The following is a 16,776-nucleotide window of genomic DNA, read 5'->3' as shown; positions in this document are numbered from 1 at the left end:
ATCACCTTGTTTCTTATAGCCCAGCATGAATCTACCAGCATGTTTGTGTTGTTGAAACTGTGATTTGTTAGACCAGGAAAGCTTTTTTCTGTAGTTCACAGTGCCTGTTTAGTATTGAGGGGGGAGTGCTGCATACAGTGGAGGAAACAGTATTAAAACAACCATGTAAAAGTACATATCTTACATTTAAAATCACTTTTGAGTTAAAGTACAAAAGTAAAAATGCTGCTTTCATTTGACTGTGTTTGTGAAGATTAATGTTTTTTTGGCGTCATTTTTAGTCCATCCATCCATTTTCTTCCATTCATCCTTTTCGGGGGCTGGAGTTTATCCCATCTGTCATAGGCCGAGATTAGTTTTGTTTTTTAATCTCAAACGGTGTGGAGTAAAAATAAAATATTTGCACCTTCTGTGTTAAGCAGTTTAGGATTGGCGCAGCATAAGTAAATGTGTTTGGTATAATGACCTTTTAACATTATCACAATTAAATGAGATCATTTTGTTGTTTCAATAAAATATTACTAAGCAAATTTAAATTTGCAATTAGCTCATCTTAAATATTTAATTTCATATGCCCCCCCGTGACCCTGAGAAGGATAAAGTGGAAGAGAATGGATGGATTTATTACAAAACTAAAGGCTAAGGCTTTTAAAGTCCTCAGTGTGTCAGTTTAACATCTTGGGACGGTCAATTTGACGTTGGATTGAGTATTTTTAGGTGCTTTATTTATTTATTTTTTCCTTATTCATTTCGTTTTAGACTTTTAAAGGTTTTTTTCTTTCAGGTGGATTCAGTGTTTAATCTTGGGGTGATCCGTGGTTTGTCCAACGATATTCTCACTGACTTCATAGGGAAATTTGCTCAGTTCCTTTCCACCACTACCTGTGTGTTCATGTCTTAGCTGTTGCTGAGACTCTTTCTACCCTATATGTTTCATATATATGGGGACTGATCCCCACCACGCAGCTGACAAGGATACTCTTTAAGACCCACCACCTGTGATGGCCACACGCTAATTGCTGCTGTGTGTGTGTGGCTTCTTCGATTGACCTTGATTGTAACACCTTTCTAAGCAGCCTGGAACTGGAGAGAGTCGCTCCAGTCAGAGAACCTGGGTTACAATATAACCAACCATTATACTCCATACAGGTTATACCATACATTCTAGTGTTGGTTCTTATACCCTGCATGTGCAGTGTGATCTTAGCCGACTTGGTTTAGGCATGCTTATTGCCTCATACCAGACATTTTCTCTTCAAGATTATTTATTGCACCCCTTTGTTATTTTAATCATACTGTCCAGTCTCTTGGAACAAATGCACTTTGTCTATAATAAGCTGGAATGCTTTCGGAGCTCCTGCTACTGCATTTGTTTATTAAAGGCACTTATGTGGTTATTTTTTAAGATTATTGAATGCAATAAAAACTGAAATAACAGTAATTATAAAGGCAGAACTCCTTGTGAACACATTCTGAGGCAAATGAGAAAAGACACAAAAGCAGCGATTTCCTCTAAACATGAGTAATTTTTATTTAGCTAGTGAGTTACCTAGAGGAGAAAACTGTCACATCCTTGCAGTTGATGTCTTGCCTTTTTGGAGGAATCTCTGTCAAGTCCAGCAGGTGTGGTGATGTGGAGGTTCTCCCAAAAGTGCTAAGAGTTGTTGAGGACAGACAGTCGGATTGGGCCTGAGGTACGGTACATCAACATCAGAGCTAAGACAGTCACCCATGGGGCCAGCGGAGGCCGCTGATAGTTCTACCACAGCAGCAGCAGCAGCAGCTTTCTCCTCAGACAAATGCACTTCAGAATGACAATCACAAGAAAGAAAGAAGAAGAAGAAAAAAAGAACAAAGATGTGCACTAGCTAGCACTCACCAGCCTGCTGCATAATTGTTATCTTTTGGTACACAGAAACAGATGCAGAAAGGATGGAAACAGGTAGAGGGTGGATACATCCTATGCTTGGCATGATTGTGGCTGTTTCCCAATTATTTCATCCCACCTGTCAATCATCACCAGCCTCTGTCGGATGAGGATCAGACAGCTGAATACAGATTCAAGTACAAGATTAATTTATACATATATTTAATTCTCTTCAGGGCCTGATGAAGCTCGCCAATATCCCAAACATTTGAGGCATTTAAAAAACAAAAGACAAATAAGCTCGGTGAAATCTTCTGACTACTGTGGTTAGTCAGTTAGTTGCTCACAAAAAACAAAATCAAAGAAGAAGAACAAAGTTAGAGAGTTAAGGGTACTGGTAGAGGCTGCTGAGGACTTGAAAGTGCTTTAAAGACAGAGTTTTTCAACGTGGGTTACGTTCTTTTTCTTGTGAGACAGGAACACAGGGTTTGATGCACCAGTCAACGGATACAGATGAGTCCAACTATGGTCATGTTCAAGTGTTCAGATACATTGTCATCTTCAGCGGAAAGATTGTGAAAGCCTTTCCTCCTTGTGGTTAGGCAAATTTGATTTAAGGTCCTACATCATTAGTGTTGCAGTTCTAGCAGAGAGCTTGCTTGAAGGTTACTGTTTATTTCTACTGCGCTCCTAGCAAAAGAAAAAAAAAAAGAGAGAAAGAGATAATCAGTTAATTGTACCAGAAGTGAAGCAGCAAGGGAGAAAAACAATGATAAGATTTAAAAAAAAAAAAAAAAAAAGCAGCAAAAAATTGCAACATCAGATCCACCTACTCTCCTGGCTTTCATTCATGGAATAAAGATATATTAAAGTCCAAATGAATCTATGCTGTCAACACAGAGATGCCCTCCTGTGCACAGAGAAGGTGGGATTACACTCAGTGGTACAGTAAAGAATGACACCTTTAGATGCAACACTAGTCCTACAGGTTTGTTAAAAGACTACTAATCACATGACTGTGTCAGAGATTAAATTACAATGAAAAAGTTTGCAGAAGACATGTATCAAAAGGACCGCCTTTACTGAGTTCATTGATTTGGACTAGTCAGCAAATCTCATTTCTTTATCTGCACATTAATATGCATTTCAAGGTGTTACTATATTGCTGTATAGCCAAAAGCATTCGCTCATTTTGTCTTCACGCGTGTATGAACTTGAGTGACATTCCATTCTTAATCCATAGGATTTAGTATGATGTCGGCCCGCTCTTTGCAGCTATAACAGCTTCAACTCTTCTATGAAGGCTTTCCACAAAGTTTAGGAGTGTGTTTACGGGAATTTTTGACCATTCTTCCAGAAATGAATGTTGAATGAGAAAGCCTAGCTCGCAGTCTCCACTCTAATTGAACCCAAAGCTGTTCTGTTGGGTTGAGGTCAGCCCTCTGTGAGGGCCAGTAAAGATCTTCCACACCAGACTCACTCATCCATGTCTTTATGGACCTGGCTTTGTGCATTAGTGTGCAGTCATGTTGGAAAAGGAAGGGACCATCCCCAAACTATTCCCACAAAGTTGGAAGCATAAAATTGTCCAAATTGTATTGGTATGTTGAAGCATTAAAAGTTCCTTTCACTGGAACTAAGGGGCTGAGCCCAACTCCTGAAAAACAACCTCACACCATAATCCCTCCACCAAACTTTACACTTGGCACAATGCAGTCAGACAAGTACAGTTCTCCAGGCAACCGCCAAACCCAGACTCGTCCATGGGATTGCCAGACGGAGAACAGCTCTCCACTGCTCTAGAGTCCAGTGGTGTCGTGCTTTAGACCACTGCATCCAATGCTTTGCATTACGCTTGGCGAAGTAAGGCTTAGATACATCTGCTCAGCCATGGAAACAGATTCCATGAAGCTCTCTACACACTGTTCTTGAGCTAATCTGAAGGCCACATGAAGTTTGGAGGTCTGTAGCAATTGGCTCTGCGACCTCTGAGCACTATGAGTCTCAGCACCTGCTGACCCCAGTCTGTCATTTTACATGGTCTGTTACTTCATGGCTGAGTTGCTGTCATTCCCAGTCTCTTCCACTTTGTTATAATAACAAACAGTTTTCTGTGGAATATTCAGTAGTGAGAAAATTTCACGAGGGGACTTGTTGGACAGGCGGCCATAGAAGTGATTGGAACACCTGAATTCAATGATTTGGATGGGTGAATGAATACTTTTGGCAATATAGTGTATATAAGCAATACTTCACTTATAAATTAAGAGTTAAATAATTTCTTAAAGGTGCGTGTTAGAAAGTCACCAGAGAGAATTACCAGCACACATGTGTAAGGGTAAAGTCATTTCCAGCATTTGAAAACAAGTCTAAAACCAGAAACATCTACATGTATCCTGAGTCATTTCATTTTGCATAGAACTTTATAAATAAATCATCTTAATGTAAAGTTTGGCTTCCTGTTCCAAACATTTAAAGATTAGACAGCAGAATACTAAAATGATGTATACATACTGTCTTAAATACTGTATATAAATATAAAGTCATACAGTATAAGCACAGATACACTTAAATACGTCACAACAATCCTGAAAGATAAAAAATAATGGTTAATTAAAAGAAAAAAAATCAGCATCTTCTGTAGACAGGGCTAAACAGCACATCCTATTGTTTAGAGATCTATAGTTGTCATGGTGATTTAAAACACACGGGCAGGCAAATTAATCAATCACTAAAGTAAGAAACACCTTGAGCATTTCTGTGTTTGGTGTGAAAATAAGTGAGTCAGCAATCGAGTGAGGATCCTCTGTAAGACAAACAGAGAAAATGACTTTAGAAGACCTATGGTAAGCACTAATAATATTATTAATATGAATATTCTGATATGTTTACATGGGCATAAGACTGTAGTGGCTACACTCAGCTTGTAGCAATAAGTCTTACATCAGGTCACGTGTACTCAACAAATCATGAGTAATGAAAAACAAATATACAAGGGTGTGTAGTGGATTTCAAAAACGGGAATGGCTGAGAGTTGTTGAAGATGCAACAGAACAGCTAAAATGCCAGTGGGATGTGGAAGTCAAAAAAAAAAAAACTAAACAGGAATGATTCTCCTGCCCAGTTTTCAGTAGGAACAGCAACCTCATTGAAGGTGTCCATATCAGTGCTCTGGGAAAACCACAGAGACCCAGGCCCCAGAGTAACTCTATCCCCAGTAGGGCAGCTCTTAGAACAGAAACCTCTGCAAAATGTAGTCTATACTTGACCTACAGGTCTATATCTCAGGTAATTTATTTATTTGTAAAATTAGTAAGCAAAACATTTTTCTGATTTTTTTTTTCCAGAAAATGTCATCATAATGGTTTTAACCATTATGATGGGGGGGGGGTTACACTCACAACTGCATCCAATACAGCAGAGTGGGATTCATCCTAACATGCCATTAGCATCCACGCTGCAGGAAAGGAGGAGCTTCCCTCTGAGTATTAATTGTCAAATTAGTTATGCTAATCAAGTCCTGTAACAACATTTATATCCAAAGCTACCTCTAAAGAAAACACTTTGGGGAGGTGTTTTCGTGCAGGTAGCTGTGCTGGTTTGACACCTCTCAAAGTTCAGGAAGGACTGGCCAAACAATAGACAACAATTAACCTTGTCAGGCGAAGGAGGTGGAGCCCTCACTTGGGCCGATCCTGTCATGTAGGAGGTCAGGGCTACAAAAGCATCATGGTGCAACGCCTGCACGGTACAGGATGAAACTGGCTTTCTACTGACAGGTTGTTTTCAGAAGCCTGAAAACACTGACTTGAAATATTTATGAGAAAGTAACCCAGCGCATATTAACAAGGTCAGCAGCGAGCAGCCAATACAGCATCAATGGAGCACCAGCAGTGGAGGAGTGAGAGGAAAAGAAGGGGTTGAGTTTGGGTGAGGGGGGGTAAATGCAATTAGATTAGCATACTGGTGAATCTAAGAATGGATGCAGCAGAATGCTATCAGTGATACCATGTTGTTTGTTCTCTGGCTGTTTTTCCACAGCAGCAGCCTCCCACAGAGTTTTTACTACATTTGTGGTACACCACTGTTATTACCACGCCAACATATTTTAGTTTCGCCGGTGAGAGGCTTATTCTGTGTGTGCTTTTCTTTTCACTTATAAACTCACCATGCATTTTTATAATATATATTCCTGGGAAATGTTTTTTTTAAAAAAAGAAATCAACCCTTCTACAGCAAACTGCACCAACTGTGTCGTGGCAATTTGCAGACAGTTTGTAGGCCAGGGGCTTATGTTGTTAAAGACTAATAAAGCATGAGGAGCCTGTGGAGAGCAGAGGGGCTTGGTGTTCAAAGGAAGATCAGAGCCTACATCTGCCTTTGTCTGGAAGAAGGAATGCCAGGAATCTGGACTATTTCAGGAAACCCTAATGCATCCATCTCCATTTGGGCAGATCATTGCAATCTCAACAGCATGAGATGGCTGATGAGAAATCAGTGTTTTCTTGAGCCTGCTTATGAGTAATGGTGCCATGTCAATCTGCTGACAGGCCTCTGGGAACTTCCATTTACAGCAGGCTGTTCATTCAGCAACAGGATGTTACAACCTCTGAGCAGGTGGAACAAGATCAGCTGATTACAGTCTGACAACAGCCTGCAGCAGTGACTCTGTGAAAGTTAGCCTCCCTTTGAATTAAAGGGCAACTAAACTGAACTGCCTCAATGCATACAAACAAGCTATTTGCAGAGGACAGGGCTAAAGCGTGTATTATCTCACCTTCCTCAGAGCCTCCTCCTCTTCCTGACGTTTCTCATAATGTGCAAAGTCATCAAAGATTGAGGTGGTATGCTTGTAAGTGGCGATAACTTTAAGCACTTGTTTGGCCTTCTCCAGAGGCACTTCCTGAGTGTCCCTGGAGTTGGTCACTGGCTTGTTGTCATTGTTCTCCAGCCGGATGTGACGCAGCTGGTTGTTGGGCACATCTTTGATGAAAATCCACTTTACCTCAAACTTGCCCTTCCACTTATCCTGAGACCAGACGCCTGCATAGGCATTGTAGTCCACTGGTGAGCGCATTTCAGCTACGCCACAAAAGTGCCCACTGCCATTGACGCTGAACAACAAGTACAGGGGCCCCTTGTTGCCCAAGGAGCGGTAAGCACCATCCAGGCGCTTGTTACCATGTTCTGTACTGCACCAGATAGAGTACTTGATTGAGCGGTGGATGTCGTCTTCTGAATAACTCTTGATAATGAAAACACGCCCATTTTTCAAGTTCCAGTCAAAGTCTTTGGGGTTGTAGTTGTTGAGGGCACGAAGTTTCTCCAGCACTGGGTGCACTTCTCCAGAACAAGGGGAGGCACTCGGTGGGAGTCCACCACAAAGACCAAAGCCCTCGCCCCGGTTCCTTGGAGCCACCCAACGGTTTGGGGGCAGGCCAGGCTGCTGGGGTTGTTGCTGATGAAGGGGCTGAGGGGGACCTGGTTGGGAAGGAAGATGCAGGTGTGGAGGACCAGGGGGCAGAGGCTGGGGGTGTTGAGGGGACTGGAGAGACTGGAGTTGGAAGGGTTGGTGTTGGTGTTGGTGTTGGTGCTGGGGCTGGTGCTGGTGCTGGTGCTGGTGCTGAGGCTGAGGGGGTAAAGGGTTCTGCAGTAAGGGCTGTGGCTGAGCAAGGAGAGGCTGCTGCACCAGAGGCTGGGGGGCCATCATAGTCTGAGCTAATGGGGGCTTGTTCAGAGAGCCCTTATCATCCCAAGTACCAATGTTCATATTGTGCTTTATAGGGGGTGGGGGAATAGTGGCACCTCCCCCTATCCCCATGTTGGCTTTGGGTTTGACCTTGGGTTGTGGCTTAGCCGGCTTCTTGGCAATGGCTGCCCAGGAGGCAGTTTTAGGTGCGGAAGAGCTGACAGACGGAGGGAGGTTGTTGGCCGACATGCTGCTCATACCTGCTGTGCCTCCTAAAGGTGAACCCACAGTTTTGGTGACAGCTGCCACCATGTCTGTACCTAGTTTTAGCCCCGTCATACCCTGCTCAATGCTATTCAGCACCGGGACCTTACTGAGCTGGGTGTCGCTTCCGAAGCCCGCCTGTCCGTCTGTGATGGCCCGACCCAGTGAGCTTGGGGCATACCCATAGCTATTGCTGTAGACTGAGCTCTGTGTGGACTGGCCCTGAGAGACACTTGTACCCCAGGTGGAAAAGTCTGCATTGCCAGGAAAAAAGTTGAAGCCATGCTGCCCAAGGAAGGGAGGGGTGTTTCCCAGGGCACCCGGTTGACTGAAAACACCATCAGGGATGAAGTGTGGCTCGCCGTTGCTCATCTGTCCATAGGTAGTCAGGTAGGGCATTGGCGGGTCTCCTGCTGTGGACCAAGCAGCCTCTCCCAGAGAGTAAGGGAAACCAATGGATGGAGCATAGTAGCTGGGCATGTAGGGATCAGACATTGGTGGATAGCTGTTACTCTGTGTGGCCAAAAACAAAAAACAAAAAAAAAAAAAGAAAGAAAGAACAAGACATAAATGGCACAGATTATACAGAGTGGCATGCAGCACAGTTAAAGATCAGAAAGCAAACATGTCAAGTTTGGGTTAAAAAGAAAAAGAAAAAGAAAAAAACTAAACGTGCAACTAATTTTGCCCAGAATATGTGGCACTCATGTGCCTCCTTACCTGATTTGTCTGGCCGCTTAGGTAAGGCTCAAAATCATCATCATTCACACCATCCTTTTGATGCATTGATCCGTTTTGCACTGAGTATGAAAACAGGGGACATTCGATTGAAAAAAAAATCCTCATCAGTCTATTATTGGGTTCCCAGGTATTCAGTGGCTAAAGTAAACAAGGCTAACAGAAATAACCTGCAGTTTAGGCTACAGTTTTAAGTAGCACGGTGGCTAATTTGAAATCAAAACAGCCTGCAGCGACACACTGGACATCATTTCTGACATTGTGATTTATGTCCCACGAACACAGTTTAAAGCCTTACCTTTATTTCCTTGTCCTTTAGGTCTCTGAAATAATGGCCAGGGGAAAAAAGAGAAAGATGAAGAGATGAGACTGGTATCAGATCACGACAGGAAACAAGAAACACACGCACACTGACAGAGCAGGCTGTATCCCTGCACAAATAAATATAAGTCGACAGTGGTAACCTCAGGCTGAAGCCATCAGCCCGGATGTTAACATTTACAGGTTGCTTCGTGTTATTGACCGGATGTCAAACGCTCTGACATCCAGTAAACGGTGCCGCATTGGCAACCCACCCGGTTACAGCTAGAGTTGGTCGGTAGTACAGTCGGCCTGTATTACAGCTAATAGCTATCGCATATCAAAGACTTTGGAGCCTATTTGATCCGGCGTGCCGAACCAGATCAAACTGTTGTCGGCAAAGTTTCATTCCGCCGCACCGCTAAATCTGTAGCACCGTTCCGCTTTCGATACACGAACCTGATCGACTGTGGTCGCAGACATCCTCCAGGAACAGAAACGGATCGCTGTTTGTGCGAGACTGTCCACGGCTTCCTCGCTCTCCCTCTCTCTGCACTTTGGTGCTTTCCTGGCTCGTTTCTCCTGTTGTCCAATCACTCCGTTAACGTTACAAGGCGGCGTTTTTTCTTCTTCTTTTTTTTTTTGGTTTGTTTTTTTTTTTTTTTCTTTTCTCCCCCTCCTGCCGTGCTCAGACCCTGACGACGATCCGCTGCTTTTAGCTGTTCCAAACGGCGACTTTGCGTCTGTAGAGAGGGCGTCAGTTAACGTGTCCGATCCTGCCACAGATGGTGTTTATCTGAAACTGACTAGTGTCTTACTGGAATATCCTTTACCATATTCCACAATGGCGGATAGGCTTTTTACTCCCGCTTCCGTTCCGTTCTGCTGCTCCGTGACCTTCCGCCTGTGACGCTCTGAGTCATGTTACAAACTGACACTTCACATGACGGTCACAACAACTTCTCCGCTACAGCGACCGCAGCAATTTCATCTGCAATTGTTGCCCTTACTCATTGTAAAATAACGCTACTTCTTCACTGACCGCAGCTTAGCGCTCATCTGCTAACCCCGAACAGTGGATGCATGCGTTAAATCAGCAATGTGGATACAAAAAAAATAAAATAAAGTAGCGGTACATTTATCAGTTTTTACAATATGTTACTTTTACTTTAATGGGGGTATTTTCTTTCCGTTTTCTGCAATCTGTATTTTCTATTGCATTTAATATTAAAGTGCAGATGTTATCAAAACAAAACAGACATCATGTATGAAACTGCACAACACTAGTTTTAGTGAAACACTAAAACTACAGCATAAAAATTGCATTTACCAATGAATGTAGCATTATTATTCACAAAAGCCATTTCGATTATAAGGAATTATTGTTGAAGAGTGTTGCTCAACTTGGAGATTTGACACACAGTAAGAGGTGCTTTTATTTAAACGAGACGATTTTCTTAAGTATATTAAACATTTGGACCTTTTAGAGATATCTGACTAGAGTTAAAGTTTAAGAGGTTTTACAGGAGAGGAAGTTCAAAGAGCGCCATTTCTCTCTGTGTGGTTTTTGTGTGTTTTGTCTTTTTCTGTAGTTATGCACTTGCACATAGCTAAATAAGTAAACTGCAGGTTTGATTGTTATTATTAATATTATTATTATTATTTAACGACTTACAGCATTGTTGAGCTAGTATTGCTGAGTTTGTTGTTAAGATGTTCTCTGTTTTAATGTCCACTCGTTTTTTTTGTGTTTTTTATTAAGTATAATGCTCTCTGTTAATTAAGTTAATCTATTTAATTCATAGCAGCCAGTAAAAGTGTTTTGTTTGCAATATGCTCTTTTTCTGCAAAATCTGATTTTATCATCTTATGATTGCCAAGATGAAGAAGCGCCTGCAGTGGTGGAGGCGGTGATATGTTTACCCAAGTACTGCACTTTAATACTTTTGAGATTTTGTTTACATTTTCTTCATTATAATACCTTGGTGCATCCATCTAACAAATGCACTCGCTTTTTCTCCCAGGCTTGTTTCAGTAGAATTCAGTTTATACAGCATTACAAATTTAAATACGTGGCTTTTACTGCTAAAGGAGTATTTTTCTTCTGAGGTATAGGAATGTAGTACAGTACGTTGTGTACTACTTTGGACTGCAACTGTTGTGCGGCTTGAAACGAGACTCACTGCCGCTACTCTCGCGATGCTTCCCCAGTGGTCACGGGGCAGTATGGCAGCCGTCGCGCTGAGGTCTTGCCGCAGAGGACTTTCACAGATTTTAAGCAATGGAGGTCTCGCAGCTCTGTCTTCAAAGAGTCTGGAAGGTTTGTTGAAGTCTCCTCTTTTGGCAGAAATATTTCACAACGCTCGTGTGTCTTACAAAGGTATTTAAACACGCAGGAGGGGGTGTGGCTCGCGGAGACTGCGTCGTCCTAAAAAATTTAGGGCATGAACGGCGAAATGTTGACGCTTGGATTGTTTTTGCGCCATTTTTTGGTTAAATTGTAGCATTTCAAAGTGCTTAGATGGCCAATTATCCTCACATGGATATATAAATTTGCCAAATTCTTGGCATGTTTCAGCGAAATGAAAAAAAATGCCCATGCGCTTGCATCGAGGAAAGCTTTAGACATGTGTCCAGCAAAGTTCTTCAGATTGAGCTAAAAAATACTGCAAAATTAGTCATTTATAAAACAGATTCTACCATATCAATAAGTAACAAAACTAATGCTTTGTGAAACAGGATCCAGGAGGTACAAATCTACGGTTCAGTATGCTTCACGACCAGAACTTCCAAAGCTGGCCTACAGAAGAGTGAAAGGAAAGAGCCCAGGTGTGGTTTTCCTCCCAGGCTATGGCTCCAACATGAATGGACAGAAAGCTGAGGCATTGGAAGAGTTCTGTAAATCACTGGGACACTCATACCTCAGGCAAGTCATCCAGACACATTTTCATAAGAGAGAAGAGCAGATGCTGAATAGATCAGATCAAAACAACACAGCATTACATCATCTTCACATAAAACTAAAGCCATGTCATCCAAAGTGTGCTGCAGGGTTGCAAGAAGGAAAACTGAAGTCAGTGATCTGGAAACGATTCCAAAACCACTGCACAATTTAAAAATATTGCAAAGCCTTGATCTGCAAACAAGTGACTGATACATACAACTGTGTTTTTAAGTTGTTGTTGTTTTGTTTGTTTTTTTTTAATGTGTTGGTTAATGCACACAGTTAATAGAATAAAACACCTCCATCTGTGGGACAGGTATTGAAAAGGTGCTGTTACCATAATCTTAGTTAAAAAAAAAAGTGAACAAGTGAATAATTTAAGTATTTTGAAAATAACACCTCTTGCAAAGTCTGAGCTTCCTGGATAAATAACAGCTGGCTCCAGTGCTAAACAGTGACAGGCCTACCTAGAGTGTCCACATTTGTCTGTAGCTTTGAATGACTTGCCGTTGTTTTACCCTCTGTTTGTGGTTTTCCAGGTTTGACTACACAGGACATGGGGCCTCAGGAGGGGTGCTGTCAGAAGGAACTATTGGTACCTGGAAAAAAGATGTCCTTTTTGTGTTGGATGAGTTATCAGAGGGGCCACAGGTAAATGCTTCCTAGTCCAATCCCATTGCTAGTTAGAAGAGGTAAGTAATCAGTTAAATTATGAAAAGCAGGCTTGGTAGTTGGTTCTAATTTAGGATAGGTTTCAAATAACAGCTTCCTGAGCATAATCCTCCTCTGATACTCTCTTATTGATTTCTGTGCATTGCAAACTCAGAGGCAGAATTGATGCTCTCAGTGCGTGTGTGCATATATGAACGCTGGAAAAGAAAAGGCCAAATGCAAGACCCGGCAATTGAGGTTCAGTTACAGGGTCACACGTGTTAATTTTGTTCAATTGCAAGTATATATTGTTTTTAATAACCTACAGCCAAGTAGTGCATTGTCACATGCTTCAGTGTGTTTGTGATGCCCCTCCAAAAATTAACTGGTGAAAATTTTAAATTTAATATTTTTTGATATGATCATTATTCATGCAGGAAGCTGGAGAAAAGAGAAACCGAAACAAAAAACTGTTTTGTAAATACAAATAAAATTATTTCACTATCCTTGTAATGGCCACCTCTTTGTGCAGGTATGCACTTTTAGTTCTTCTTCTGTGTTTTGATTGCTTCGTAAAAGTTCTGTACTTAAGTACTCACATGCACATTTGCGATGCACAATGTATGTCCTGAAACTTGAATTGCATTTTTGGGAAAAGGGGAGTGAGTCGAATGTGTCTCACATTTGTGTTGCTATGGCCAAAAAACATCTTCCTTCCAGTGCAGTGTAATGATTGTACATTCCACAGTTTGGGTCATTTGCACCACGGTTCTCCTTCAGGCACCTTGAGGTGTTAGAGTAAAACTCTGCATTGACATTGACCCTATTAAATAAATTGACAGTGCAGTGACTGTATTTTGATCAATTTGGGTCTGATACCTGTTCTTTCCCCATCAAAAAGTATCTTAATTTTTGGCATTTTGCTGGTCTGGAGCATTCAGGTACGTTAACACAATGCCATGATCTACCCAAGACTAGATGTCCCAGCAAATTCACTCCAAGGTCAGACTGTGCAATGCTCAGAGAAACAGCAAAAAAACAAACAAATAATAGAAGAGCTACATCTCAGACTCTGCGGGCCTCAGTTAGCATGTTAAAAGTTAAAGTTCATGACAGTACAAAAAAATGAAGAGGTATAGTCTGTTTGGAAGGGCTACCAGGAGAAACTCTCTTCTCTGTAAACAAAAAAAAATATGGCAACACCGCTTAGGTTTGCAAATTTGCATCTGACTTTTGTCCTGTGGACACATGAGACCAAAGTGGGGATGTTTGGCTGTAATGCACAGCCCAGATACCTCATACAAACTGTCAAGCATGGTGGTGGCGGGGTTATGATTTGAGTTTGTTTTGCAGCCCCAGGATCTGGGCACTTTGCAATCATCGAGTCCACCATGAACTTCTTTATACTAAAGTACTCAAGAGTCAAAAGTGAGTCCATCTGTCCAACAGCTACAGCTTGGCTCAAACTGGGTCATCCAACAGGACAATGAGCCCAAGCACAGCAGCAAATCTACAACAGAATGACCAAAAAAAGGATCAGATCAAGGTGTTGCAATGGTCCAGTCAAAGTCCAGACCTAAACGTGACTGAAGTGCTGTAGTGGGACTTTAATATACCTGTGCAAATACCCGCAAACTTCAATGAACTGAAGGAGAGTGGGCCAAAATTCAACCACAATGATGAAATAATTCAGAAGACGATTACTTTGAGTTATTTCTGCTAACGGTGGTTCTATAAGCTGCTTAAACATGGGGTGTACTTAGATTTTCACAAGATTGCAGAAAGTCCAGTGAAAATGTTGTTTTCACTGGACTTTAAACTGATAAAACACACAAAAGAAAATACACACAGCAAAATACCCAAAATCAGTTTGCACATGTACATGAGATCAAGAGTGAAAACTTCCAAAATACTAAACCTAAAGAATATCTACTTATTGTCCCCTACTGAAAAATTATGTTTTGGTGAATATACAAAAATATTCAGAAGTTCAGGTGCTGAGCGTACAATTTCTCCTCCTCCATTGAAAACCCTTCCTAGTGTCTGTGCGCCGGAGGCTTCACATCTCCACATTTCTGTCTAAGCTGCATACTCAGCCATAGCTGGCTGTAGCCATAGCTGCTTGTAAGTCTCGAAATTCTGCTGGTGCGCCCGTTATGTTAAACTGATATTGAAGGTGAGCACAGAGAAAATTTCCCCCCTTCAGCAGATAAATGTGAAAACACCCTTCTATCGTCAAACTCAGCACATACATCATTCTGCACACTGAGTCCAAATCAACCAAATAAGACAAAAAAGGGGGGCGGGGGGGTAGTGACCACTACAATGGGTGCATTTAAAAATTCTCATTTGCAATCAGCAATTAACCAAAGGGAGTTCATAAGAGAATCAGTAACAGTGGTGTGAAGTCCTTCTAAATGCCACCTCCAGTGTTCATTGTTCCTCAATTTTGCCAGAAGATGGCACTGTGTTACCACATTTGTAGCTTTCCTTGTCAACAATTATACTGCACAAAATGTTTGAAGTGAGGTATCGTATCAGCTGTGTTACATTTGATTTGTGGGGTTGATTTGCTGTCTTGCAGATACTGGTTGGTTCCAGTATAGGTGGTTGGCTCATGCTGCTGGCAGCCATCGCCAGACCAGAGAAGACAGCTGCACTAGTGGGCATCTCTACTGCCGCTGATCACCTTGTCACAGCGTTCAATTCTCTTCCACTGGAGGTGAGAATAGAATATGCAATTACATGTATAATTCTTTTGTTATATTGTTTAAAATGTTTTCTAAATGGCATATCCCTGTGTTCAAATGCAGACACGCAAGGAGTTTGAAAGCAAGGGGGAGTGGACAGTGCCCACCAAACACACAGAGGAGGGTGTTTACAAGTTTAGCATGGACTTTTTGCATGAGGCAGAAAATCACTGTGTTCTCCAGAGTCCCATCCCCATCACCTGCCCCGTACGGCTCATTCATGGGCTCAAAGATGAGGACGTCCCGTGGCACATCTCCATGCAAGTTGCAGAACGCGTCCTCAGTTCCGATGTGGATGTCATCCTCCGACGACACGGCCAGCACCGCATGTGTGAAAAGGATGACATCAAGCTTATGGTCTACACTATTGACGATCTCATAGACAAGCTGACCACTATGGTCTGAATAGGGGATAGAGAAGGAAGCCTGAGATGTTCCTTAGATAAAGAGAATGACTTTAACTGGGAAGTCAGCCCTCAAGGAAATTACCAAACAATGGCATGTTGCTCTGCCAAATAGGACCTTTTATCCATCTGTGTTTTTCATCCCATACTTCCTGTGTCATCATTTCAACATGCCAGTAAATTGTAAACTACATTGAAAGGGAGCCCTCCTGCTAGCTGTTCCCTTGTATCTTCAGGTTGCATTTGTATGTGCTCCAGGATATTGTATTGAGTGTTACACTGGTAAGCCGTTCTTAGGTCTGCCTTGCTGCTGTCTCTGTCATTGTTCTTACTGTTTGGCTGTTTTCCCCCTCCACCTTTACTTAGACACACAGTTTTCCTGTGCCTTTTTAATCACTTTTCACCCGTTTTGGCTAATAAAACCTCTGCACACTAGCGTGCAGGTCTCAAGTCTGTGGAAGTGCACACACACACAAATGACACAAGAATTTCACCATTGTGGGGCAACAAAGAGCAGCTGAATAAAGATGGTATGCAGCTGATATTTAGATGCATACAGAATGAACTGTATTTGGAGATATGAGATGGAGTTTATTTTAAGTCTGAGAGGATTTTTAGCTACAAATTTGTTTAATTCTATCTGGAAAAAAAAAAAAAAAAAACACCCACAAAGTCACACCATAAATTATATCACTACCAGTACTAAGGTTAAAGAATATACTGAATCACAATGTGAATTGTAGGGTTATTTTTGTTAGGACATTTCTGTTACATGACTCTGGCCTGTTGAATGGAGCCGCTGGGCTGTTGATCATTAACATGAAATTGACCAATGGGTGCACTATGCTCAATGGGGTGAAACCAACCACTTGGAGCTCTCAGGTCCACATAACTCCAGCAGTGACCTTTAACTCATGGCTGAGCTCTGTATCTAGTCATCTGGTGTGTCTGAACTCGGATGTCAGTTTATGACAATCTTAATGTGTGCCTGAGAGATGGTCCCCAAATGACTTGCATTTACTATGTTGCTCCTACTTGAACATAAGTGTCCCATGTTTTAATCGTGTTGCCATGTAGCTGGATCAAGTAAGAAAGAACACTGTCCATAGTGCTCATCCAAGATGAAACAACTCAAATTCAATAAATTATAATGAATGGCTCCTGTTGCT

The 16,776-nt window shown here is 41.9% G+C and overlaps 2 protein-coding genes across 2 annotated transcripts; one reads left to right on the top strand and one right to left on the bottom strand.

The window, feature by feature from the left end:
- Positions 1-1,523: 1,523 nt before the first annotated feature.
- On the bottom strand, positions 1,524-9,759 carry ythdf3 (YTH N6-methyladenosine RNA binding protein F3). Its single transcript, XM_030757026.1, has 5 exons — positions 9,318-9,759; positions 8,857-8,881; positions 8,541-8,620; positions 6,645-8,333; positions 1,524-2,557 (listed from the first exon to the last, which is right to left on the bottom strand). The coding sequence occupies exons 1-5, from the start codon at positions 9,339-9,341 to the stop codon at positions 2,534-2,536; spliced, it is 1,842 nt and encodes a 613-aa protein (XP_030612886.1). The 5' UTR covers positions 9,342-9,759; the 3' UTR covers positions 1,524-2,533.
- A 1,296-nt stretch (positions 9,760-11,055) lies between these two features.
- Positions 11,056-16,042, top strand: abhd10b (abhydrolase domain containing 10, depalmitoylase b). The gene is made up of 5 exons (XM_030757165.1): positions 11,056-11,178; positions 11,598-11,784; positions 12,342-12,453; positions 15,038-15,175; positions 15,267-16,042. The coding sequence occupies exons 1-5, from the start codon at positions 11,058-11,060 to the stop codon at positions 15,606-15,608; spliced, it is 900 nt and encodes a 299-aa protein (XP_030613025.1). The 5' UTR covers positions 11,056-11,057; the 3' UTR covers positions 15,609-16,042.
- Positions 16,043-16,776: the final 734 nt, after the last annotated feature.

The sequence above is a fragment of the Archocentrus centrarchus genome, chromosome 20 (assembly GCF_007364275.1).
Source record: "Archocentrus centrarchus isolate MPI-CPG fArcCen1 chromosome 20, fArcCen1, whole genome shotgun sequence".
In the NCBI taxonomy this organism is placed as follows: Eukaryota; Metazoa; Chordata; class Actinopteri; order Cichliformes; family Cichlidae; genus Archocentrus; species Archocentrus centrarchus.
The sequence above is the reverse complement of the archived record's forward strand: the minus strand, read 5'-3'. Positions and strand labels throughout refer to the sequence as shown.